Source organism: Pinus tabuliformis, chromosome 7, assembly GCF_031772625.1.
Source record: "Pinus tabuliformis cultivar Carrire ecotype Pingquan chromosome 7, CPIR1, whole genome shotgun sequence".
NCBI classification, from domain to species: domain Eukaryota; kingdom Viridiplantae; phylum Streptophyta; class Pinopsida; order Pinales; family Pinaceae; genus Pinus; species Pinus tabuliformis.
Window position 1 is genome coordinate 1704329288 of NC_142293.1, and position 27918 is coordinate 1704357205.

General features: G+C 36.0%; 1 protein-coding gene and 1 pseudogene across 1 annotated transcript; both read left to right on the plus strand.

The window, feature by feature from the left end:
• Window positions 1–430: 430 nt before the first annotated feature.
• On the plus strand, window positions 431–4645 carry LOC149255114 (disease resistance protein Roq1-like). Its single transcript, XM_089457174.1, has 4 exons — window positions 431–1375; window positions 1501–2575; window positions 2685–3047; window positions 3143–4645. Exons 1-4 carry the CDS (start codon window positions 870–872, stop codon window positions 4583–4585), a joined length of 3387 nt encoding a protein of 1128 aa, XP_089313300.1. The 5' UTR covers window positions 431–869; the 3' UTR covers window positions 4586–4645.
• A 15081-nt stretch (window positions 4646–19726) lies between these two features.
• Window positions 19727–27592, plus strand: LOC149255115 (homeobox-leucine zipper protein ANTHOCYANINLESS 2 pseudogene; annotated as a pseudogene).
• Window positions 27593–27918: the final 326 nt, after the last annotated feature.

Consider the following 27918-nt stretch of genomic DNA (forward strand, 5'->3'; position numbering starts at 1 on the left):
TTGATTAATCCTTGTATTCTGGAAGGTTGATTAATCCTTGTATTCATACCTGTGGACACAATTTCCGCGAAATTTCCTCCCACTGGAAGGTTGATTAATCCTTGTATTCAGACCTGTGGACACAATTTCCAAGAAATTTCCTGGCACTGGAAGGTCGATTAATCCTTGTATTCAGACCTGTGGACACAATTTCCACGAAATTTCCTGGCACTGGAAGGTTGATTAATCCTTGTATTCAAACCCGTGGACACAATTTCCAAGAAATTTCCTGGCACTGGAAGGTTGGTTCATCCTTGTATTCAGACCTGTGGAAACAATTTCCAGGAAATTTCCTGGCACTGGAAACCTCTGGACATATTTCCACAAAATTTCCTACCACTGGAAAACTCTGGACATAATTTCCAATTTCCTACCACTGGAAAACTCTGGACATAATTTCCAGGAAATTGACTTTGACAATGTCGGTCAATATACGAGGGCCCATAAATCCTTTATGTTTAGATGGGGCCTTTACACTGCGCAGCGTTAGATGTACGAAATTTCCGGGGGTGGAATATTTAATTATTGGCCTTGTCACTTCATGATCGTGGACGGAGATTTGGTAGATTCTTCATCTGAGACGAAGCATAATTTCCACAAAATTTACAAGGCGTCTCACCATTTTAATCCACCCGCCTGCGCTTCAATCATCTAATTACGCTCGCTGATTAGTTCTAGGCAATCTGAAGCCTCGTGAGCTCCCGGATCTGATCTATCTGCCTGCTTCAATCTGAAATACCCGCCTGCTTCAGTCATCTACTTATTATTTTCTGTCTGCCATTTTATCCATTCATTAGCCTGTCTATCCATTCATCGCAATTCTCATTCAAATGGCACAAACCGCTCCCCAACACAATGACAGTGCTGCTTCTTCCTCTTCTCCATCGACCTCTTATGAGGTATTCATCAATCACAGAGGTCCGGATGTGAAGACGACATTCGCCAGTCATCTCTACAAACGTCTTACATCGTTTGGATTGAGGGTGTTTTTGGACAAACCAGAATTGGAAGAGGGGCGCACCTTTCCATCTCAAATTGAAGCCGCAATTCGAAGTGCCGCTATTCACATAGCGGTTTTTTCTCCCACTTATGCGAACTCTCAATGGTGTCTGGATGAGCTCATCGGCATGATAAGGACGGGGGCCACTATTCTTCCTGTGTTTTACAATGTGGAGCCTTGGGAGCTCCGCAGGACGGGGAAAGATGGAAGGTACGCTGAAGCCCTGCTGAAGCACGAAGAAAAAAATCGATACGACTCAGAGACTATTCAGAAGTGGAGAGAAGCTCTCTGCACTGCTGCAAACATAAGTGGTTTCGAGTTAAAGCAGTTTAATGGGTAAGAATCTCAAACTGACCACCTCCCTCCCTCTTCAGTTCTTCTCCGATCTAGGTATGCATTGTTAGGCATGCGACATTTTATATAAGTGCCTTTTACCAGTTGTTTTATTCTCTGATATTCAGGGACGAGGGAGAACTGTTGGAAGCGGTCGTGCTGCGCGTGTGGAATCATGTTGACAAAACACCATTGAAATTTGTGGCCAAACATCCAACAGGTTTGGAGGAAAAGTTGAAGGAATTTGAAACCCGTGTTCTGGAGCAGCAGAAGGGCAACGTTGTGGGGATTGTGGGTCAAGGCGGTGTTGGAAAGACAACACTGGCCAAACAGTACTTCAGCGAGAGGAGATGGCGTTACAGTAGATCGTGTTTTTTATATGACGTCAGAGAAAACGCAGCCAATGGCTCTCTACATTCTTTGCAGAGGAAACTACTGAAGGACTTGACTGGATTGGACCTGCCAATAGACAACATTCATGAAGGTATAGAGAAGCTTTTAAAGCATCTATCCTCGTCTTATAACTTTCTTATAATTTTAGATGATGTAGATCATGCTCGACAGCTGGAACCGTTTTCCCCAATTAAAGATATTCTTAGCTCCAATAGCTTGATTTTGATCACCTCTCGTGACAAGAAAATCTTCAAAATAGCAAAAATCGCAGAGACATCAGTCTACGAGCTAAAGGGGCTGGATTTAGAGCACTCCAAAAAGCTCTTCTGCTATCATGCCTTCAATCAGCCAAATCCTCTACCAGAATTCGCAGATCTGGTAGATGGCTTTTTGAGAGCTTGCCATGGCTTGCCATTGTCCTTGAAAGTTTTTGGCGCGCTTCTTTTTGGTGAAGATGACAGATGTTACTGGCAAGAGACTTTGAATCGACTAAACCACATATTACCTACTACGGAGATATATGAGCGACTTAAAATCAGTTATGACTCGCTCAGTTCAAAGGATCAAGAAATATTCTTAGATATTGCTTGCTTCTTCACTGGAAAAGACATAGATGGTGTAATAAAAATCTGTGGTTCAGTTGGTCAGCTAAAGAATAAGTGTCTCTTGGAACTTGATCGTGAAAATAAGGTAAAAATGCATGATCAAATCAGAGATATGGGAAGACATATTGCGGAGGAAGCGACTACTCGACGTTTTTGGCATCAGACGCCCAACAACATCGATCATTTGTTGGAGCGATCCTCATGTGTAAGTGCTGCAATCATTCAAACTTTTGTTTAAAGATGAATACTTAAGTTTCTAATTTGTTTGCTGACAAAGAAAGAAAAACCTTTTTATAATTTTCATGAATGAACAGGGAAACATCGAAGTTCGCGGAATTATGATGGATGGTCCCCTCAATTTCAATGAAGACAATACTCAGTTGCTGATGAGTGAGATGTCATGGTACAGAAGATGGAGTACTGAGTTGTTTGGGAACTATCTGAGGCGTCTTTTAGATAATTTCCGTTTTTGTGGCATTTTGAATTTGCAACTTGTCTCGGCTGAAGGTGATTATTTGGAACGGATACTGAGGAGGGCCCGAGCACCACAGATCCAGTGGATCCGCTGGTATAAGTGTACACACTCTTCCCTACCTTCCTGTATTCCCATGGAGAACTTAAAAGTTTTGGAAGTGGAAGGAAATAAATTAAGAGTATTGTGGGAACGTGAATCTCAGGTATGTGTTTTTTTTTTCCTTCAGGGTTCAACTTCATTTTCTAAGTGAAAATCATCATAGACGTTTTTGTGATAGTTGAAACACAAACACTGCAGGTGCCTCAACAGTTGCGAAAGCTGTGTATCTGCGCTCCACTTTGTCGCTTTCCCAAGTCCTTAATGCAGGTGAAGAACTTGGTAGAGATTGACATAAGGCATGCAACATTCAAAACTTTGCCGGAAGAACTATGTGATGTGCATTCCTTGGAACACTTAGTGTTAAGAAACTGCACAGAAATTATCTCGCTTCCTGATTCACTGGGAAATCTAGCAAACCTCCAGGAAATAGATTTGACAAATGCTTCCAGTTTGCAGATGCTTCCAAGTTCTTTTGGGAACCTTGCTGGACTGCAATACCTATTTCTGAGAGGTTGCTCAAATTTGACCATCTCCAACGAAACATTTGGAAATATTAGCACCCTGAAACAGTTAGATCTTAAAGGTTGTAGCAATGTGAGGGAATTGCCTCCCCAAGTGGCACATCAACGGTTCTTGGTACAATTGGATGTGTCTGGAACGATGTTAAGAGGATTGCCAGCAAATGGTATTGGAGAGCTAGCCAAGATGGATTATATGGAATTAGGAGGGGATCGTTTGTTGGAAATGCTGCCACCTTTGCTTGTTTATCTCAGGAGCTTGAAGACTTTGTTGCTCTTAGATAGCCCGGAATTGAAATGCTTGCCTGAATGCTTTGCACTGTTGACTCGGTTGGAAGATTTGACCATACAGAATTGCCCAGGGTTGAAATGCTTGCCTGATTCCTTTGCACTGTTGACTCGGTTGGGAGATTTGACCATACAGAATTGCCCAGGGTTGAAATGCTTGCCTGATTCCTTTGGACTGTTGACTCGGTTGGAAACTTTGAAAATAGAGGATTGCCCGGGGTTGAAATGCTTGCCCGATTCCTTTGGACTGTTGACTCGGTTGAGTCGCTTGAACATAATCAGATGTGGGATAGAATACTTACCTCAAAAGATGAACAGTCTGGAATGGTTAGAGGTAGGAGAGTGTCCACTGAGCGAGCTTCCATTTAGAAGGGTTGAAAGAGAAACAGAAACAGAGTTTCATGGAGCTATTTGCCCAAACCTTCAAGGTGTGTGCCCTAACCTTCGATATCTTTCCTTGCATAATTGTAAGGAATTGAGGAAAATTGGAAGGCTTTGTGGTCTGCCAAAACTCAAAACTCTCTACTTTATTGGGTGTGAAAACATAGAGGAGATCTCAGGTGCTGAAGCCTTGATATCATTGAAGGAGTTGGGTGTCCATGGATGTGCAAAGATCGAGACAATAGAAGGGTTGGGGCAGCTTACAGAGCTTAAATCCGTAACTCTTTCTGCTTGCCCTGAGATACGGGAGCTGCCAGGTGTGAAACATGGAAGGTGGACCTTTCACCTACGTAACTGTCCTAAACTGAAATTCCCTTTGCAGGGACAATTCTCTCAGTCGTCTGATGTTTTAGATGTTCAGATTACAGAAGATTCAGGTACCAATAGGATTTGAGAAGTTACCAATAGGATTACAGAAAATTCTGGTATCTTTGTGTGTTGAGAAGTGTGTAAATTGAAGTAAAATGTTTTATGAATTTGACAAACATTCGCCATAGATCTAGTCGTAGATGGAGGAGGCTTTATAATCCCGAAAATTATGGTTTCCACGATTAATTCGGAAGAATAGAATGTTTAAAAATATAGAGTATTATGTTTGTTAATATATGTAAAACACAATATTTGTTTATGGCTTTAGGATCATATGTTCACTCAATTATTTAATTTAAAAGAATATTATAGCTTTAGGATCATATGTTCACTCAATTATTTAATTTAAAAGAATATTATATTAATCAGGGTTGTATATAAAAAGTTACTATATATTAAATAATAACAATTAAGGGTAAAATAATATAATAAAATAGATAATATTAATAATTACTAATTAACAATAAAATATCTATAAATTATTAATAAATATTAAAATAAATGATATAAAAAATCATAATAACATGTTGAAATGAAAAAGTTATAAATATTATTAAATACATATTATTAACTGAACACTGTATTAATTAAGTAATTTCATTGATAGTATTCTAAATTTAAAATCATTTATATAACAATCATTTAATATGATGAACACTGTATATTGTTTGTTAAATATATTTTCAACACAAAGGGTAGTAATCCCTAGAGTAATGTTATTTTCGTTAAAGGATTATTCGTTATTGGATCTTATATTCATTTATTTCATAAAATAATTCTACTATCTATGTCTATTGTTGTTTGATAACATAATCCTACCTAGAAATAAAATCCTAATTTTCCTTATGATATCACAAAACACTAGACTTACCAATGGGAAAAATAAAAGGCTATGTTCATACAAATATGCGCTTGTAGCAACTAAACTGAAATGTTTGTTAACATTGACCTACTCATCATCCAATCTACTGATGATCCCACCAGAAATCCCCTAGCCATATTAAGACGAGCGGAATCTCTAGACACAATCATTAGACAATAAATTTAGAGCATCTTCAAATAACTATCGTGACAGGCAAAAATTTTTTAGCAGAAATTTAAGCTAAGATAGAAATATAAGCAAATATCATAACTTACCACTTTTATTTAATTCATAAATCTTCATATGGATGTAATTTGCTTTTACATAGAATCCCAGGACAACAATAAAACTTGGGCCAAAGAGTACCACATAATACATACATCTAAGCCCCAGAAAAACTTCTCAACATGACCTAACCAACTTTGATCTTGTGAGAAACTGAGAAATCTAACCATAAAAGCTAACAAAAGTAGAAGAAATATTACCCTCACCCAGTCGACATGTCATCTCTTCAACACATTTCTCCAATTTGTTCTTTGCTTCCTTTAATGCCCTGGTTTCCTAGTAGGCTGCAAGAAGAGAATCTCTTGGTTAAAAGAAAAAAGTCATTACCTTGACCTACTATAGAAGCATGTGAAAGGAATTGTCCCAAGCATGGTATTGTATGGATGAATAAAGAAAAATGTAACCTTAATGCCAAAATTAATTGACAATGCAACTTGTCTCTTCTTATCAGATAACAAGACACTAATATATACAATAAAAAACAAATATGTCTATGATAATAATTGAAGCATGTGTTCAAAATATCAATATTTATGTTTGAAAATTCAAAACAAGATGAAATCTTCACATACATTTTTTTAAAGGAGACAAGATAGAAAAGGATGTGATAAGAAGCTCGCCATCTTAAGTTTTTTAAGCTCCTTTCTTGCAACCCTTGATCTCCAAACACATTGTAAATCAAGTGTTGCTTGCTTCTTCTTCTTATAAGATGCATGAGTTTTGTATGCACACCATTAAGCCTAAAAAAGACATTAATATTTATGTTATCTAAATATTAAGTTTGAGTGATAAAAGGCAGACAATATCTCTAACATTTTGTAAACTCATCATTCCTCCAACTCTATCCTTGCCACATTGAACCTATTTTCAAAGCTAACAAGCAACAAAACATAAATTCAAAAAGCTCAAACTTTTGTCTCCTTCATTCGAAAAGCCATACACAATTTTCTCCATATATTAATTTAGCTCATATTGTGTTCTCATGTAAAATGTATTGTATTTCAATTTTCAAAATAATAGCCATCAATTAACAATTGTTTGCATCTAATTACTACAGGAGAATGACATACCTGGATAATAATTTCACCTTTACTTTGTCGTGAAAATCAATATTCATTACGAGAAGTCATTGCTCAAAATCATGTCTGGACAATAATAACCAACAATCGATGTTTAAAATGGGTTCTCCTAGCTTGATGCCCACACAATTTCTTTTTGTATTTATATTGCAGCAACCTCCCTCTTCATGTCTTCATAAAGCTTAAGTGCAAGCTTGCCTACAAATTTCATGGATGAGAAACAAATGAACTTATATTGATTCACGCAGGATTGATAATTGAAGATAGATAAAAATAGAATAAACAATAGACAAAGATATTGGAAAAAAGGAACAAGCAACCCATTTCAAACCATAGAAGCTCAAAGATCAAAGGTTTTGAAATAGGCAAGAACAAAATACCTCTCCATAAATCTTGGAAATGAATTACATCATTGTGTATGAAAAAAATTCTCTCTTAGCTAGATGTGTGTGAACTTGGCGCTAGATGAGTCTCGCTGCCTGTCCCAATATTTCAATTCTTTAAGCATACAACTCACCCATCTGTCTAGCTCGTAGGAAAACCTTGTCACACAGTTTTTTCATCATAGTTGTAGCAAATTAAAAAGGTATAACAACAAAGGGTGAAGCCTAAAATGTTTATCATTTTTCAAACACAACATCGAACTTTATGAGAAGGAACTTCATTAACTTGGAAGCACATGGCATGCAAAAATCTACCCCTCCAAACTTCCAAGGAAAGAATGCCAAAACAATTTAGGAATTCATCAAATGCTCGTTTAGTGGTATATCCATCACAACTAATCCAAATTGTCTCTAGGACACCCTAGAATATGAAAATGCAGAGTTTATAGACAAGAAGATGCTGGTCATAAATATATCTTCCTTTAATGTATACTATGTATTTGAGCTTAAGTTGAAGCAATAAGTGCCAAAAGTTACTTACACCACAAAGTAGTTGTTGTAAGACATTAAAATTCTTAAAACCCCCTATTTTGAGGACACTATTTGGTTTTACACATCTGATATAGTGAGGTTCCATTGTGTACTTCAAGGTTTCCATAAGTGCTTGTAATTGTTGCTGGAAAACCCATAGCCACAATTAAAACGTATGTGATCACAAACAAAACTATAACAAAGGGATACAGAATGTTAATTTTAGCAAAGGACTATATTTTATAAATTACATGTCTATGGCCTTTGCAAGCTGAAAGATCATAACCTATAAAATGCATGTCAAATACATAGCTCTAACAAACATGCAAGGGAACTTGTGAACAAAACCAAAATCAAACAAAATTCATAATAGGAACATTTTTTTCTTATGGTTTCCCTCCAAGTCTTGTCTCGAGAATCCTCAGTTATACAACCCTTTCACAAAAACTCATGAAAAAGATTTTTGGCCTCCTCAACTCTCCCTTCATTGCCAAACCCCTCTATGAATACATCATATGTCACAACATCAACCTTTTTACCTCTTTCCACCATAGCTTGGACGAGCTTTTGAGCTTCCTCCAATTTCTCCTTTTTGCACAAAACCCCAAACCATTTATTATAAGCAATAAAATTTGGTTTAAAGCCAACTTCAATCATTCTGCCGAAGATATTCAAGGCTTCTTCCAGTCTCCCAGTTTTGAGTAATTCTCTATAATTTGTATGAGGAGAAGAGTTGGGGAAAATCTTATATTCTTCAAGTAACTGCTCAATCTACTTTTCAGTTTTTGCACTCCCAATAAAAATAGCCTTAAAAGGAAGTTAGTTGTGTAGATCATGGAATAAAATAGAATGATGAAATGCCCACATGGGTAGTGTTGTCGCCTAAGATGTACACCTAAGTGCGGGAAAAATTTTCAACCCCACAAGCTATATTCTGTAAGGCACAATGCTCAGATAAGGGGTTTTCATCTATTCCCAACTCTCTTTGTTTAAGCTCTCTCCTAAGCAAGCTAAGGGGGGTGGTCCCTAAGGATGATTATTAAAGGAAAGCTTGTTGAAGACAACAAATTCTAGGAGATACAAGGTAAGGAAATTACCATCAATATAACTTGAATTAAGGATTAATTAGCAAGATGATTAATCAGCAATGAAGATATCAAAATATAGTTTCAATTAAGTCAATGTGGCATTCAATAAGATAAAATGTAAGAGACCAGTGCCTTATAAACGATGCTCAAATAGAGATACAATACTTGCAAAATAAGAAATTGAAACTTCAAGTTACATGATACGCAATGTTGCAAGACTAGGTTAGTACAAGATGATAGCACAATGTTGGAATATGAGCAACATGATAGAACTTGCAAGATGCTAAAAAAGATAGAACAATATCAAAGGACAATCAGAAAGTAACATAATGAAATAAGTAAAATGAGATGGTCACAAATAAAAAAATGCAATATGAAGCAATGTTAGATGAATGAATGCAAGATTAAACTATGTGCGATTCAAATGATCTTGGTTGATTTTAATTTATATGCCTAATCTATGGTGAAGTTTCCCCTCAATTTCTCAAAATTTAGTAAGGATTGATGTAAACTAAAAGAAGGATAGGCCAAGGAGGTGCTTATTCCATCATTAATGATGTCCACCTAGCCTCCTTGAGAACCCACTTGCCTTTGTTCCTACAAGGGCTCATCCACAAGATAAATACGAGGTCATGTGTTTGAACCTTTTCTCCAAACTCAAATTTATCAAATCGAATGAAAGTTAGGGAAGTTGGTCCTAAAATTTCTATCAACGAAGCTTATGCTTGGAGGTAAATTTTAAATATGAAAACCTAGATCTAATATGCAAATGAGATTCAAATGGAGTGCAATGCTTCAATGAGATACAATTAGAACAAGTTGCTTCAAAGAGAAAAATACCAATCCTCTTATGATAGGATTATGATAAACACTTAAAGCACAAAATCACAAAGAGATTAGCTTACAACAATGATTCAATGAAGCAATAAATATTACTCAATGAAACAAATCGTTATGGAAATAAAACAAGTGCCTTAATAGAAAATTCTCTTAATGTGAAACTAAATTATTGATTAGAATATAATGTCACTTCCCTTATAATATGCCTTTAAGAATGTTTAAGAGAAAATATGAATTTAAGAGCAGAAGTAGTTATTTAAGTGATGGAAGATGAAATTGATAATTAGTGAATTAAAAAATATACTAATTTAACCTAAAACACAAGTGAGATAAAGACAAGAATTACTGAAATTTAAATTCGATCAAGTAGAAATTAGATCAAATAATTAGCAATGAAGTTTAGGTCTACAATAGCCAAGTGAAACAATTCAAGAGATTAGACTAAAATGCAATGAACATGAAAATGAAACTAATATAATGAGAGCAAGAGAGCAAGAGAGCAAGAGAAGAAGTTAGATATTAGATCTAAAGATCAAGATGAAAACTAATCTAAGAACATAGTCACCACCACAAGAAATCCTCCCTTTTAAATAAGGAGGTGGGATACCATGGGAGAGAGAGACCCAAAGCTCTCTCTAAGAAAAATATGATTTTATTAAAATTACAAAGAGAACCCTTTAGATAAAAGAAAGGGTTTTAAATCTCAAGGAGGGCTTACAAAATAGAATTTAAATACCCCTTCCTCAAAGTGCAAATGAGAGAAATTTAAAATGATTTTACAAATTTTGAAATAAGAAAAATTTCTAAAAAAAAAGAATCGACTTTCCCCAAGGTAAAATTGGCTCAAAATATTTGACATCAGAGCTCAAGGAAAATACGCAAGGGATTAGAAACTCCAAAATTAAATTATAGAGTTAAATATATAATTCCTCCAAATTGAAATTGGGTATTCGCTCAAATTATGGAATTTCTTACGGCTTCCACAAAATTAATTGTCACATAGGCTCAAGATACGAAGACAACTTCCAAAAGAAATCAATCTGAAACTTCCAAGCCTCAGGTGATGGATTTTGTACTTGTGGCCAAGAGATATAAGCTTTAAGATGTAAACCCCTCAAAGTTTTTAAATCTCAAATTGCTTGTAACTACTTAAAAATTGATTCAAATATTAATTCAAGAAGAGAGAACAACCCCAGTCCCACCACCAGAACTACCTGGACCCTACACCGTGGAGCAAAAATCACAGATACCAGCCTTGAGAGTCTATCTGCCTGAAGTAAATGAGCTTTATGCAGAATTCTATATTAAAGCTGTCATATGTAGATTCAAGGGTTTTTGGCCTAAATCAAATGATTTACACCAATGGATCTTCTCCACATGGAAAACGAATTGTGATATTCATCTATGCTCCAAGGGGTTTTTTATTGTCAATTTTGAAACAATCAAGGATAAGGAATATGCCCTCAATGAGGGACCATGGTTCTGGGGCAACACGGGAATTTTCATGATCCCTTGGTTCCCAAGTTTTGGTTCCACCGCTATGGTGGTTTCTAAAATTCTTGTTTGGGTTAGGATACACAACCTCCCACTACATTTCTAGTATCACAAAGTATTAGAAGGATTGGGGAATTTGTTGGGAAAATTTCTCAAGATAGATGCGAATAGAGTCTCAAGAGGTATATTCACCTTCGCCAAAATTTGTGTTGAAGTAGATCTTAGTCAGGGATTACCTGATAGAATTATTCTGATCCATAACAATATACAATAGACACAACCATTAGATTATGAAAATACGACATTTCGTTGGTTTGGTTGTCAACAAATAGATCACCTTCACAGTGCCTGCCCACAAACTAAAAAAGACACCAGAAGAAACAATAAACAATCACTAAAACCAAAAGGTTGGCAATGCACAGAACCTCAAGTTGCAACAATAGAAGAAGTTGAGACAACAAAGAACACCGCAGACAATAATGTGCAGACTATATAGATCAATCCACATAAGGATAACATCGAGCATAACTCTGCATTAACACATCGTCCCAACAACCCTACACAGAATAACGAGAAGGACACAATAGGGAAAGAAGTTAGTGGCAAAAAACGAATCCATGGTTCAGAGGGATCAGATTCTGACAAAGAATATTTAACTAATACTAATGAGATTCAAATGTCTATTGTAAATTCCACCCCCAACACTGGCGGTTGGCGAAAAGTGAAAAAGAAGAAAGGTAGGAAATAATAGATTAGTTTTTTATGGATTCTAAAAAATTAGAACCTATTATTATTATATATGCTCATTAGCATCTACAACATGTAATTTTTCTCTTTTTTAATGAAATTACTATTTTTCCACGGGATAAAAAGAAGAAGGGAAAACAACCTCTCAAATTGAATCGATTTCTCCAAAAAAAATTGATATGCTAGGAAGAGGAAGAAGACTCCCAAAAAATAATTTGCTCAGCTAGAAACCCTAGTCGTCCAATTATTTAAGAGGAAAATCTGCAAGAAATTTTTATGAGGGTTGTGATCAACGAATAGAGGTTTGGAGGTATTTCAAAAAGGTAATTCAATTTATCCGTTAGCCTCCAAAATGACCCCTTTAAAATAGATTTGAAATATTTAGATCCACAAGTCTCCTTAAAGATCTGCGTAGATCACTAGAGAGAAGCTTAGATATGCAACATAAGAATTAATTATGTACAAAAAAAATGAGCTTTATACACAATAAGGGTTAGTAAAAGTTCACAAATTAATTTACCCAAAGAGTGTGAGTACAACTCTGCTCTTGGGTATTAAAATAAAAGCTTTAAATGGTCAGATTTGTTCAGTAATAACACAATAGTTGAGACAAATAGATGAGACAAATATTTTTTTCACAAGAAATGGCCAAGAAACCATTGCAAAATTTGTTAGATAAGTCTTTGATAGCAACCAAAGTAGGCTCTTCACTTCTATGTCTTGAAGTTGGTTAGTCCAACCAAATGGCAAAGACGTCCCCTAATGCCCAAGATCTGAATAATAGAATGATCTCTGCACACTTGAGATAAAATTGTTAGATAACAAGGAATTAGATAACACAATGAAACAAAATATCTAGAGATACATAGTAGATAAATTAATTTAAAAAATGCTTCTCTAAACTCAAAGACTAATGCAAGATACGTGTCCAAATAGTAAATCCATAATCTGGCTAGTGAAATAGCAATAATTTAAATTTAAAACTAGTAGAGAATTAAGAACAAAATTCATAAAGAATTTACCATAGAAGATATAAGAGGAACACCACCATGAAATGACCCCTAAAGACTAATTTATAATACAAGATTGTAGCAAAGCTTTAGTAGCCAAGAGCTCAATTTATTATTTTGTTATAATGGGAAGATTTAAGCTCAATTTATAGAAAAAGTGAGAGATCTAGATACCTCTCCAAGTGAAAATGACCAGGTCCAACGAATTGTACAAATTTGACTTGATCCTAGAAGAAAACGACTAATTGAAGGCTTGATCCATGGCCAATTAATCTCATCCCTTGATTGCCCACACCGATCTTGAGAATGGAGTTCGATTTCCCTTGAAGATGGTGTTAGATTAACCAAAACTTTTATCTCAGTCAAAAAAATATTTTTTCTAAATTTTTTCCTCAAAAATTTCTCATTCAACTTAACCAACGTGGACCATCAAATTAAAAAATAAAATTTTCTTGGAAATTAATTCCTTTTCTGGAGCAACAAATTTCTTGTGGAACTTTTCCTTGCTTGATTTGTGGAGATTCCACAAATTTTTACTTGATTCCTTTCTCGAGAAAGTCCTCATACATTTTTAATTATTTTCACATGGAGAGAATTTTTTTTCTCTCAATTTTTTTTCTCGGCAATTTCCAGCTAATTATTTTTCCATTTTTTGCTGGAAAATAAAAAGTATGACTCTAGAGGGGTTTAAACATATTTTTCCACCCTCAAATTGTGTCTAGATGGAATTTGAGGTGTTGAGGTATAATTTTAAGTACCATGCCCCCTACAACTTCTATAGAGATTACTTGTTTACATCTTTACATCAAATATTACATTAAAATTCCATTTGAAAGGGAAATTTTGATAATTAAAAATTGACCTCTAGACATAACCAAATTTTACAAAACTTTAGACATGATCAAGTATGGCATTTTACATTGAATCTATACACTAGGACTCACCTAATACTTTAACATCAAGCCTCATTCTAGCTTTGGGGGGTGTGTGGGAGAAAAACTTAACCAATTATTTAGTGTTAAGAAATACACATAACTAGCTAAGGAAAGAAAATCCCTAGAGTGAAAACTCTTTAGAAAAAAATATTAAACTACCTAGATGTGTTACATGCCTTTATATTCATCATGATAAGATATTTTTTTATATCATCCTTGAAGGGATGCAAATTTTGTATTACAACATGACGACTAGAAGTTGCATGATAATGATGAAGTCTGAAAATTCTGACTAATCTGAAAATGATGGAAAACTTTGAAATGTACTCTACTCATGGGATGTTTGACACTTGAGTGGTCAACACGTGAAAGCCCCTTAGATTCTTTAAAAACATCTACATGTGGATATAGGAGGGATTCTGTAGCTTTATGAAGATTGATGACATTGTCTACTTTCACTTTTCAAATCACAAAGCACCATAGACTTATACAAATTAACCTGATTAAAAATGGTTCTTCCTGAAAGTTCCAGTTTAGTAGACGAATCTGAACTAACCAAAGAAGTCGATTTCAATATGATGTCATCTTTTTTTATATAACATATTGAGCTTTTATAAACCATAATAAAATGTGTTCTTAGAATACTAGTAAGATTACCAAGGAGTAGGTCATAATACTCAGTTGGTGAGGGGTCACAATCCACACAATTCATTGATGGTTCGACAACAAAAGTAACATAACATTTGAGTCACAAAAAGGTAGAGTGTCTTACTTACTTGAACCATGCAATACCATAAGGATTTGGATGTGCCAAAGTAGGGCGTTGAATTTTTTTCAACTAGAGGATGAGAAAAAAGGTTCTTTTGATTGTCATTGTCTATAAACAAACCTAGAGTTGCTTACATCCTCGCAAGGGGTCTTTGGTTGAACTCATATGCCCAAAAAATATAGTAGGAATTAGATTTCTCCCTAAAACCAAAATTCAATTCTTACTTTATGTTTTAGGGTTAGGTTAGGGTTTATATCAGCTTCACATAATTTTTTCAACCTTAAGTAAGCTAGTTGCCTTGGTAATTGTGCATCTTTTTGATCTAAAACTACTATTGTCATAGTAATCTCCATAATCTAACATCCAAACAAGGCACACCATTTGGCATCTATTGTGAGTGGATAATCACACAAATATGAAGATACTACAAGAAAGGGATCCTACTTTGTCAATACTAGGATAAAGAAGAAACAAGATTACTTAATAAGATGCCTTTTCCATTTTTATTTGGCTAAGTCCAAGAGGTACACAGGGTGGATATTCTGGTCAACATCCCAAAATATCCTACAAACACAAATGGACAATCATCCACACGAATCTCTTTGTCAAATATTGATCAATGTATAAAACTCTTTGTCAATAATGTTGTGATTTAGTTTATGTTGTGACAAATTTATATGAGCAATAAGCTATAAGATACCTTCCCTACATACGATATGCATCTATGGTATACTATGAATCTTTTGTCTCTAAATAAAAAAAAAACTTTTGCAAGTAGAGAACAACCATAATTGGCACTATAGAGCATCAAACTTCTAAAATATAGTCTCATATCATGGTTCCCATGTGAATTTATTCTTCTTAGTAAGTCGATGTAGAGGGCAAGGTATATGAGAGAAATGGTACATTAATTTCCTATATAAAATTTTACTACCCAGGAAGTTCTTCAGCTATTTAAATGTAGTAGGACATGGCCAATTATTGAGCACTTTAATTTTACCAAGATTTGTATGAACTCCATTCTAATTTATGATGAAGCCTACATACTTTACAAGGTTTGGTCAAAGAAGAATTTCTTCATCTTAGCTTACAACGTCTTTTAACAAAGCAAAATCCAACATTACCTATACATGTCGCATATGGGTTTCCCGAGTTTTGTTTTAAATCAAAATGTCAACTAGATATATTTCCACAAAGTACCCAAATGAGTCCTAAAAACATCAATGATAATGCTCTGGAAAGTAGCATAAGTGTTGGTAAGCCAAAAGACATCACCAACCACTTAAAAATATGAACTTAGGTTTGAAAGTAGTCTTCTAGGTGTCTTGAGGTCCAACATGAATTCAAAGATAGCCCAATGCCAAGTCAATCTTCATTATGAAATAAGTCCCCCAACTTTGATCTAGTAGATTTTGATCGTGCAAAGAGAAAAATAGTTATTCACGGTTACCATATTTAGTGCCATGTAGTCTATAAACAACCACCATTCACCCTATTCATTCTTGGGTATAATAAACATAGGAGAACCATGAGAGGAAGAGTTGGGCAAAGTATTACCTTCTTCAAGTAACTGCTTAATTTTCTTTTCAGTTTTTGCACTCCCAATAACAATAGCCTTATAAGGAAGTTAATTGGATAGATCATGGAAAAAAATAGAGTGATGAAATGCCCAAATGGGTAGAAGCCCCTTAGATTCTTCAAAATAATCTACACATGGATCTAGGAGGGATTTCGTAGTAATCAAAATATTGATGGCATTGTCTTCTTTCACTTTTCAAACCACAAAGCGCCATAGACTTATACAAATTAATCTGATTAACAATGGTTCTTCTTGAAAGTTCCAAAGAAGTCATTTTTTTTATATATCTTATTGATCTTTTGAAAACCATAATAAAATGTGTCCTTAGAATACTTGTAAGATTGCCAAGGAGTAAGTCACAATAATCAGTCGGTGTGGAGTCACAATCCACACAATCCATTGATGGCTCAACAACAAAAGTAACCGAAAATTTGAGTCACACAAAGGTAGAGTGTCTTGCTTCTTTGAACCATGTAATACCGTAAGGATTTGGATGTGCCAAAGTAGGGCATTGAATTTCTTTCAACTAGAGGATGAGAAAAAGGTTTCTTTTGATTTTCATTGTCTATAACCATCCTAGGAAACAAGGAATAAACCATTTTCTGATCACAACCATATTAATGTATTGTATTTAGCATACATCCATCATTCCCTTGCATTTAGGTTGAACTCGTTATATTACTAGTTCAAAGCATAAGAAATCACAGTTTGCTAAGAGTTGATGCATTTTATAAACCATCAATGGCCCATTGGTGGAAATTAAGTACTGGAATGTCAAATGGGGAAATTGGCTAGCAACCTTTATGTTGTAAGAAGTAAATGGCTTATTCTAGGCACATCAATCCTTCAATTAAGTAAGAATATCATTGTTGTAAATACATGCCTTTTATGCAGACTCTTTGATTTTTCTATATAGGTTTTTGGGGAGGCATAAAGGGTTGCATGAGTAAAAATAAAATGACAACTAGGGAGAAGAAAGTACCGTTAAAAAATTCATATTTTCTTCTCATTAGGGAGACTTGGAAATTCTAAAGATAGGCATCAGGTGTTTGTGGGCTTTCAATGTAGTGTGACCAACAAGCTATTGCAACTTTTGAAGTAGAGATGACCATAAGTGGCCCTAACCATATAAATGAGAACTCTCGAAGTTGATTTGTAATGAGTCAATATTCATTCCCTAACAGTGAGAGACTATGTTTGGGCACAAATGCAATACATAAAGGTTATATCCCCTAAAGGTAGACTAAGACTGCACAAAAAATCAATTTCTCTATAGTGGGTTTTCATTGTGTTAGATTCTCCTAATATAGGAATGAGTCCTTAACATTGGTTTCAAATCGTTCTATCAGTGATGGAAATTTTACAATGACTTAGAATGGTCCTTAGAGTAAAAAAATCCTAAGGATGTCCTAGAAAAGTACTCTAACTTCTAAATTAGAGCATTGCACACTTACAAACAAAAATGGATACAAAGGCCCAAGAAGCACAAGTAAATTGGGTAAGGAGATTGGAAATACTAAGGATAGACACCATGTATCTGTGGATTTATGATGCAGTGAGTAGAGTCATCATGTGCATTAGAACCTACTACCAACTATGTAGTGGAAATGATTGTGGTCCATAACTGACACTGATATATTATGGGAATTTTTGTGATGGTGATGATTCCTTTCCTAATGTTGTAGCCTGATGGGAACATATGATGTGAGCATACACTATGCTTCCCTATAATGCAATGCTCTATAGAATGGCATTCTCCAAGTGTGGGAACTTGTGCCTAATACAAAGAACCTAGTAGAAAATGTAGAATAATACATGATAAATCACTAAATTGAGGTTAGAAATAGTCATTGTGATACATTGACTTATTGGATAAAGATTGCATCTTCCTCTCCTATCCTTAAACTAGATATTTCTCAAGATGGCTACTAGTGCTAGTCTAACACAAATAGGAAGCTGGAAATTTCACATTTAGAAACCACAAATTCTTATTGATGCATCGTTTTAAGTATTTGGCCAATACGCTTTGCCAATACTTGGATGTAGGTGAACATAGCATTCATTGCCAATGATTATGGGCCAAATATTAATGGGACAATGTAAGCCACTACTTTTAAATAAGAATTATTCATTTTACTCGCTTTACTTATAGTTCTTTATGGGGATTTGGTGCTAGACAACAATGAAATAAGAATCAAAGGATATAGGTATCCTTAGGGTTCACTATTAAGAATGAATGATTCGATTTGTTGGATTTCCTTACATCTTGAGGGATATATATATCAATTAAACCAGTTCCATCTCTATAGATAATGAATATATCCAAAGATGAAGACATGGAAACCAATAAATGAGCATAGCCTCTAGTATTTTCCATGATTCTTAGCACGTATGCAATCACAGGTTGTGAGTACCCCACCTTACAGAGCTCTAAGGAGTTGAGATTCATTTTTTTATCTTTAACTCTATCTTAATATGGATAGATCCACACACCATTCTTACTTCAACACATGATATTAAAAATACTCACAACAACATAGGTCACTCTTCCACAAATAAATTAACTGGTTTTTCTATACTTGACAGATCACCCATCATGGCTAAATTGCGTAGAAAACCTTTCAGTCCAGATAGTCCATATATACACAACTCATTACTTATTAGAATATAAACATAGAATATAGTCCACATTCTATATACACATAGTTCATTGCATAAATATACACATGTTTGGGACCTTCCATTAACATTGATCAACAACCCTACTCTAAAAAGGTAAGAACAATCAAGTAAGCTAATGATCAGAATCTTGGGGGGGTAGCAAGATCTGAGTAATTGTCACACCAGGAAAAGAACGAAAGTAAACCCAAACCAGAAAATAATTTAGTAACTAACTTTTATTAGATCAAAAAATGATTGCTGCAACTACATTATGCTATATGATTTGTCCTCTTACAAAAAGAGGTTGTTATTTATAACATTGTTTAGTTATATTACCATTTAGGGGAAAATACCATGGGTAGATTTCCATTCGGATCATTACCATGGATACCATGGGCGGATTTCCGTTCAGGCCATTCCTCCCTTCTTAGGAAGTAATGGTCCCCATTGCATGAATTTCCCTCGGGAGAAGCTTTTCTCAAAGATGAGTTTTGGATGACCAAGTGTTGTCGAAGACAAGGGTTTTGGGTGGTTGACCCATAACCAAGGATTTTTGGATGACCCGTAACCATGATGCACGAAGATTTAATGATAGAGACACCCTGTAATTATTGTGAGCCAACTATGAGATTGACAGTGTGTGGATAAGAAAATGGATTTCACTGGAAAGGGTTTTGCATGGTTGACCCATAACCATGATGAACACAAATTCGAGGATAGAGATAGCCTGTAATGTTGGTGGGCCAACTGTGAGGTGGAAAGTGTGTGGCCGAGAAAATGGAATTCGTTGGAAAAGGGTTTTGTGTGGTTGACCCATAACCATAATGAACGAAGAGCTGATGATAGAGATACCCTGTAATGATGGTGGGCCAACTGTGAGGTGGATAGTGTGTGGCTAAGAAAATGAACTTCGTTGGAAAATGGACTTCAAGAATAATGATTTTTGAGGGCTTGCTAGAAAAAGGTTCCATTAGAAAGCTGATATCTGCTTCTGATCACAACATGGCTTTTGGTGCAATAGCTCAATATCATTTGGTTTCTCTTGGTGTCATGCCTTTGTGCAGACCAACTAAAAATATTTACACTTCTCTGGGCCTCTCACTAGCCTTGACGAGTGGAATCGAAGGGCAAGGCAAGGTTGGAGCAAATTTTGGTGAGTGTGAGCAAGGAAAAAGCAAAGACGAGGAGTATGAGGGTAGATCCGACAGTGATGATATGGATGGTGGATCTGGAGATGACCACGATGCAACAAACAATCCCCCTTGCAAGAAATGATATCACAGACACACTCTTCAACATATTCAAGAATTGGAAGCGCTTTTCAAGGAGTGTCCACATCCTGTTGTTCTTGGTGTGATGTCCTTTGAAGAGAAGCAACTTCGCATTGAGAATGCCCACTTAAAAGAAGCGTTGGATCGATTGTGTGCACTAGAAGGGAAGTTATTTGGCAGACCCATTCCTTTAATGCCATCTGTTCCATTCATGCCGAAATCATCCCTAGACCTTGGATTCGGTAGCATGTCCACTTCGTTACCCTTAGCTAGCGCAGACTTGATGCACGGACCTGTTGATGCTCGAACATGAAATATAATAGGTATTGAGAGGTCGATGTTGGTTGAGCTTTATTTGGCATCCATGGAAGAGTTGTTTAAGATGGCTTAAGCAGATGAAACCATTTGGATTATAAACCTGGATGCTGGTAAAGAAACTCTCAACTATGAAGAATACATGTGCCAATTCCCTTCCATCATTACGCCAAAACGTATAGGCCTTGCCACTAAGGCTACTAGAGAAACTGGCATGGTGATCACAAACAACTTGAATCTTTTTGAAACACTCATGGATGTGGATCACTGGAAGGAAATGTTCCCCATCATGGTATCCATGGTAGCCACAGTCGATGTAATATTGAGCAGAATGGGCAGGTAAAGGAACAGTGCATTGCAACTGATGTATGCAAAATTGCAAGTGCTTTAACCGTTGGTTCCTGGTTGAGAAGTTTACTTTCTTTGATTCTACAAACGACATGTTGAGGGTGTATGGGCAGTGGTGGATGTATCTGTTGACGGCCTTCGAGATAATTCACCTGCAGGATTTATGAAATGAAGGAGGTGTTAAAATAAGATAATCACTACTGCATGAGGAGTTAGCTAAAAATAGAGAGTCAGTTAACTGAGTGATTGCATGAATGAGTGTTTAAGTGTTGAGTCAAGTCGAGTTAAGTGATAGACAAATTTGAGTGTGTGATTGCATGTAGTTGCATGTCAAGATATTTTAGGCAATTAGCTAGTTGGAAAAGGTTTAAATATTGTTAAATAATGAATCCATACAGGTGAGGATAGTTTTTAGAAGAGGAGGAATGACTTGTTAATGAGTTTTGTGAACCCAACGTTTCGGACTACCATGTGAGTCCATCATCAGGGGATGTGACAATAGATCTTCTCAGATGTTAATGATATATGATTAACATCTGAGAAGATCTATTGTCGCATCCCTTATCATTAACATCTGAGAAGATCTATTGTCGCATCCCCTGATGATGGACTCACATGGTAGTCCGAAACGTTGGGTTCACAAAACTCATTAACAAGTCATTCCTCCTCTTCTAAAAAGGTTTAAATACCCTTCAACAGGTTCATTGTAATCATCATATTTTGTGTGATCAATAGAAGAGCAGCCACTCATGTTTTATGTGTGAATTGTGTTTTGTATCCTCTACCTTTCCAACAAATTGGTATCAGAGCGAGGTTTAACAAATTAAATTACAAACTCCGATCAAGAAAGAGCATCCACTGAAGCCGCAGTCTACAGAGTCCCACTGTGTGAAGAGTATCAAATTTTTTTTGGCATCATAACCACCGCCGTGAGCAATAGAGTTGCAGTCTTTGAGTCACCTTACAAAACCACAACAGAGCCAAAGAGGTAGAGAGCCTACAGCCATAGCTTGCAGTGCCAAAGTGTGTGAGGAGAAGTCACGGGAAAAAAAATATGCCTTGTTGTCCGTAACTGTCATCAGTCCTCTGAGAATTGATAAGGCCTTGATAGTTGTGACGGACTCCAAGAAAAGTCAACACAACAAAATAAGCTTGCTCTTTTCGAAAAGTAAAGAGTAGGGTATATGTGAAAACTAAGTTTGAGATTTATTGCATGGATAAAGGGCTTTTATTAGTTGGTTTATGAAGATCTATAAAAGGATTTTTTTTAAAAGGTGCAATGAAAAGTTGTTTTAAGTTTTTTCAAGTGTTTTTTTTAAAGGTTTTTGAAAAAAAAAAATTAAAGTTTTTTTTTTTTGAAATAGAAAACTTAAAGTTTTTAAAAGGGGTATTTAAAAAAAAAAAAGAAGCTTTGCAAACCTTATTAAAGGAGAAGTTTTTTAAAGTTTTTTTTGAAGAGAATTATTTTTTGGAGAAAAATGGCTTTTTCAAATTTCCAGCCCCAGTTCCCACCATTTACATGAAAATATTATGACGTGTGGGCCATCAAGACGGTGACCACGTTGTAGGCACATGATGTTTGGGATTATGTCAAGTTTGGGTTTTCAAAACCTATGAACGAAGAAGAAGAACAAGCTCTCAGTAATGCAGAGAGGGAAAAATGGAAGAAAGACAAGAAGAAGAATGCATATGTAATGCAACTTATTAAATAGGGACTGGACCTAGCAGTGTTCTAGAAGATTATGACCACGTCTTCAGCAAAAGTAGCATGGGATACTTTGGCGATAAACTATAAAGGTATGGCCAAAGTCAATATTGTTAAGTTGCAGAATACTAGGAGTCTTTTTGAAAGTGTGCAAATGAAGGAGACAGAGGACATCGATTCTTTCATGAATCAGGCCATAACTATTGTAAATCAGTTAAAGATTTATGGTGAAGATATAAAATATCAAAGAGTGGTTGAGAAGGTCCTCCGATCTTTGTCTACCAAATTTGATGTTGTGGTAGCAACCATAGAAGAAGCCAAGGATTTAGCATCATTAACAGTTGATGAGATGATGGGATCACTTCTATCGCATGAGGCAAGGATAGATAGAAATAAGGATTCCACTTTAGAGATTGCTTTCAAAAGTTAGGTTTCTATTTCAAGAGACAGAGGTCGCGATAGAAGTAGGACGAGAGGAAGAGGACGAAGCGGAAGATATGGTGGTCAGATAGATGACCGAGAAGAGCATGAACATGCAAGTGGAAGAAACTATAAAAGCTTCAACAATAATCAAAGAGTTGACAAATCAAAGGTGAGATGTTATTATTGCAATAAATTTGGTCATTATGCTCTTGATTATAAGAAGAAAATCGCTGATCAAGGGAACCAAAGAGCTAATGTCACTATAGAGAGTACTAACTCCATGTTCCTAGCTTGCCATACCATGCATGAACCTTCTGCTAGTGTGTGGTTGTTAGATAGTGGTTAAAGTAACCACGTGATAGGAAACAAGGATTTGGTTGCAAATTTTGATCAATATGTGAAAACAGAGGTAAAGTTGGGGACTGACAAGATTGTGGAAGTAGATGGCAAAGGAGTGGTCAACATTCTGACCAAGTAGGGGGAGCCAAACACAATCTCAGAGGTATATTATGTTCCTAGTATCAAACATAGTTTGTTAAGTGTTGGTCAATTGACTCAGAAAGGATACAGAGTTATCTTTCAAGGTCAAGAAGTTGTTATATATGACAAGCCCCCAAGCACGCAGCTGATAGCAAAGGTGTAGATGACGAGGAACAAACTCTTTCCTCTAATTTTGAATTACAGTGGTTAGGTGAGTTCTTTTACAGTTGCATTTTCTGATGATTATTGGTTGTTGCGCTTTCGATTTGGACACTTGCACTTTTCTAGTTTAAGATTGTTGCAACAGAAACAGATGGTCAAAGGATTGCCTCCCATCAAAGAGCCTGCTAGTACTTGTGAGTGTTGCATCTTGGGAAAACAACACCGTGAAATGTTTCCAAAGGGAGTTACATACAGAGCAAAGTAACCTCTTGAGCTAGTGCATACAGACTTGTGTGGACCTATGAGGACATAGTTGATTGCTGGAAGTTTCTACTTCCTCACTTTTATTGATGACTACAACAGAAAGACTTGGGTTTACTTTTTGAAGCAGAAGTCTAAAACTTTTGCAAAGTTCAAATAATTCAAAGCCTTAGCAAAGAACCAAAGTGATTGACAGATCAAGGTATTGAGGTCAGATCATGGTGGAGAATATGATTCAAAGGCATTCCATGATTACTGCAAACAACATAGGATCAGAAGACAATTTACAACTAGGTACACACCGCAGTAGAATGGTGTAGCAGAGAGAAAGAACAGGACAATTATGAACATGGTAAGAAGCATGTTGAAAGGCATAAACTTGTCTAATGAGTATTGGGCAAAAGCAGTTGCATGTGCTATTTATGTGATCAACAGATCTCCTACAAAGAGTGTGATGAACAGAGTACTAGAACAATCATGGTCAGGTATGTATTGCAGCGTATCTTATCTCAGAGTATTTGGATGTTTAGCTTATGCGCATGTGCCTAAGGAATGAAGAGGAAAATTGGATGATAAAAGTGAAAAATGCATATTCATTGTTTATAGTGAGCAACAAAATCTTACAAATTGTATAACCCTATCACAAAGAAGACCATAATTAGAAGAGATGTTGCGTTCAAGGAACAAGAGTCATGGAATGGAACTGTAGACAAAACAGCTGATGCACAAGTGCCATTAATGGAAGAAGATGATGTAGTAGAAAAGGAGCAGAAAGAATCATAGGTGAAGACACCAAACAGAAACACACCAACAAGGACTCCAAGATTTTTAGAGCAACATGGATCTTCAAGCAGATCAACAGATGAATATTCTCCTAAAAATCAATAAAGTGATGAACCAAGCAATGGTAAGAGAAAGATGAGAAGTTTGAAAGATATCTATGATGATTTGGATGCTCAAATTTTGCATTGTTGTCATTCCAACCTTCTTCATTTGAAGAAGCAATCAAAGATGAAAATTGGGTGCAAGCCATGGATGAAGAAATTGAAGCTATTGAAAAGAATGACACATGAGATTTGGTTGATTTGCCAAAGGACAAAAATCTCATTGATGTGAAGTGGGTGTACAAGACAAAGTTGAATGAGAAAGGTGAAATTGACAGATTTAAAGTAAGACTTGTAGCAAAAGGATTCTCACAACAACCGGGAATAGAATTTGGAGAAACGTTTGCTCCGGTAGCCAGATTGGATACTGTAAGAGCAGTTCTAGCCACAACATCTCAAAACAAGTGGAAAGTATATCAGATGGATGTGAAATCAGCCTTCTTGAATGGAATTCTAGAAGAAGAAATTTATGTGCAGCAGCCTCTAGGATATGAAGTTGAAAGCAATGAAGACAAAGTTTACAGGTTGAAGAAAGCGCTCCATGGACTGAAGCAAGCGCCTAGAGATTGGTATAGAAGAATTAACAGTTACATGATCCAGAATGGATTTTGCAGAAGCAACATTGAGCCTACCTTTTACACTAAGGTAAATGAGCATGGATAGATTTTGATTGTTTTCTTATATGTTAATGACATGATTTTTACAGGTGATTTTGACATAGATGAATTTAAAGCAGCCATGATGAAAGAATTTGAGATGATAGATCTTGGTCTCATGAAATATTTTCTTGGCTTAGAAGTTAAGCAATCTAAAAAAGGAATTTTTATTTGTCAAAATAAATATTCCAAAGATTTGTTGAAATTATTCAGGATGGAAAATTGCAAACCTGTCCCTACACGAGTTGCAATAGGTACAAAGTTAAGCAAGGATGATGAAGGATCAAATGTCAATCCAACTTTATTCAAAATATTGGTTGGTAGCCTCATGTATCTCACAACTACAAGACCGGATATCATGCAAGGAGCGAGTTTGATTTCCATATTTATGGAGACTCCAAAGGACACAGATTGGAGTGTGGGAAAACGAATTCTGAGATATATAGCAGGAACTAGAGATTGTGGCATTATGTATGCAAGCATAGAAAAAAAGGATTTGATTGGATACACAGATAGTGATTTTGTAGGTAGTTTGGATGATAGGAAGAACAATTCTGGTTTTGTGTTCCACCTTGGTTCAGGTGTGATTTCATGGGCATCTAAGAAGCAGCCCATTGTGACACTTTCGTCAGCAGAAGAAAAATATGTAGCAGCAACATCAAAAACATGTCAAACAGTGTGGTTAAGAAGAGTACTTGATGGACTCGAGCAAAAAAAACAAGGATCAACAACAATATATTGTGACAACACCTTGGCGATTTCACTATCCAAGAATAGTGTGTTTCATCAGAAGAGCAAGCATATTGATACTAGATATCATTTTATTAGAGAACTTGTGAGAAATGGAGAAGTTCACTTGAAGCCTTGTAAATCTAGTGATCAATTGGCTGATATATTTACTAAGTCATTAGCACAAGATGTGTTTGAGTTTCATAGAAGAAACTTGGGTGTTGTAAGCCTAGCTGAGACATAGACCAGTAGGCATGTTTGAGTTGTCATGAGTTATGTTTTAGTTTAGTAGTCGTAATTAAGGGGGAGTGTTAAAATAAGATAATTACTCCTGCATGAGGAGTTAGCTAAAAATAGAGAGTCAGTTAACTGAGTGATTGCATGATTGAGTGTTTGAGTGTTGAGTCAAGTCGAGTTAAGTGATAGACGACTTTGAGTGTGTGATTGCATGTAGTTGCATGTCAAGATATTTTAGGCAGTTAGCTAGTTGGAAAAGGTTTAAATACCCTTCACCGGGTTCATTGTAATCATCATGTTTTGTGTGATCAATAGAAGAGAAACAGCTCATGTTTTATGTGTGAATTGTTTTTTGTCTCCTCTGACTTTCCAACAGGAGGTTTCCTTCTGGTTCTTCTTATTCAGAACATGCCCAATGGGTATTCCAAGGTGACATGGGTAGAGCATGTGAAGTATGATGATCGTGGAGCGGAGGATTTACTGTTTTATGTTAAATTCCGAGATGGCCTTTGGAGCACATCACTGGCTAGAAATTTTATAAAGTTTGTGTGAGTGTTTTTTTATTCTCATAGCAACAACAAACGTTCCAGCAAGAAATTCCACAACCATACCAACTCCAAATGGGTGTCACAACATGTTGAGACTTGCGCAATGCATGAATGATGGATAATTTCTATGCCGGAGGGAGTGCGTCGACTATACACACTTGGAATAATCTCTCTGGTAACATTGATGACAATATTCATGTTATGACAAGAAAGAGTGTTGATGACCCTAGAGAGCCACCTGGCATCGTGCTGAGCGCAACCACATCATTGTGGCTTCCCGTTTATCTGCAAATATTATTTGATTTCTTAAGGGATGAGAGACTTAGAAGCGAGTGGGATGTACTGTCAAATGGAGATCCAATGCAAGAAATGGCTCACATTATGAAAGGATAGGATTATGGCAACTATGTTTCTCTTATAAGAGCAAGCGCCATGAATTCTAATCAAAGCAGAAACATGTTGATCTTGCAAGAGACTTGCATAGATGCATCGAGGTCTCTTATAGTTTATGCTCCAGTGGACATCTCAACTATGCACATGGTTATGAGTGGTGGTGATCCAACTTTTGTTTCCCTCTTACCCTCTAGTTTTACCATTCTTCCAGACATACCAAAATGCAGGCCCCTTTCACTAAACCCTACTGGAAATGGCGTTGGTGACATATATTTGTCAAAGGTCAAATGGTTGAAGCAAATTTCAAAGAACTGGATAGCTCTGATCCTCGGTTTCTTATGGGAGAAAAATATATAGGACCATATAACCCTCTTCTACTAGCATTTCACCACAAAATTGGTATCACCCATGATGAATGACTTAGACAGAACATGATAGAACCAAGCAGGTCGATATCATCGCATTTAACAATGCCCCAAGTTCTTGCAGAAAGTAGGCTTATACTACTTTAAAATATTTCTTTTGCGCAACCAGTGACCCAACCAATTGAATAAGCTCTTGCAGAACATTGACGTCCTGTACCCACACACAAAATTTATAGCCAAAACTTGACATCAAACAACCAGATATGCATATCATGAACTCATCAAGAACTCATTCAAGCTCTACATTAAATAGAAACC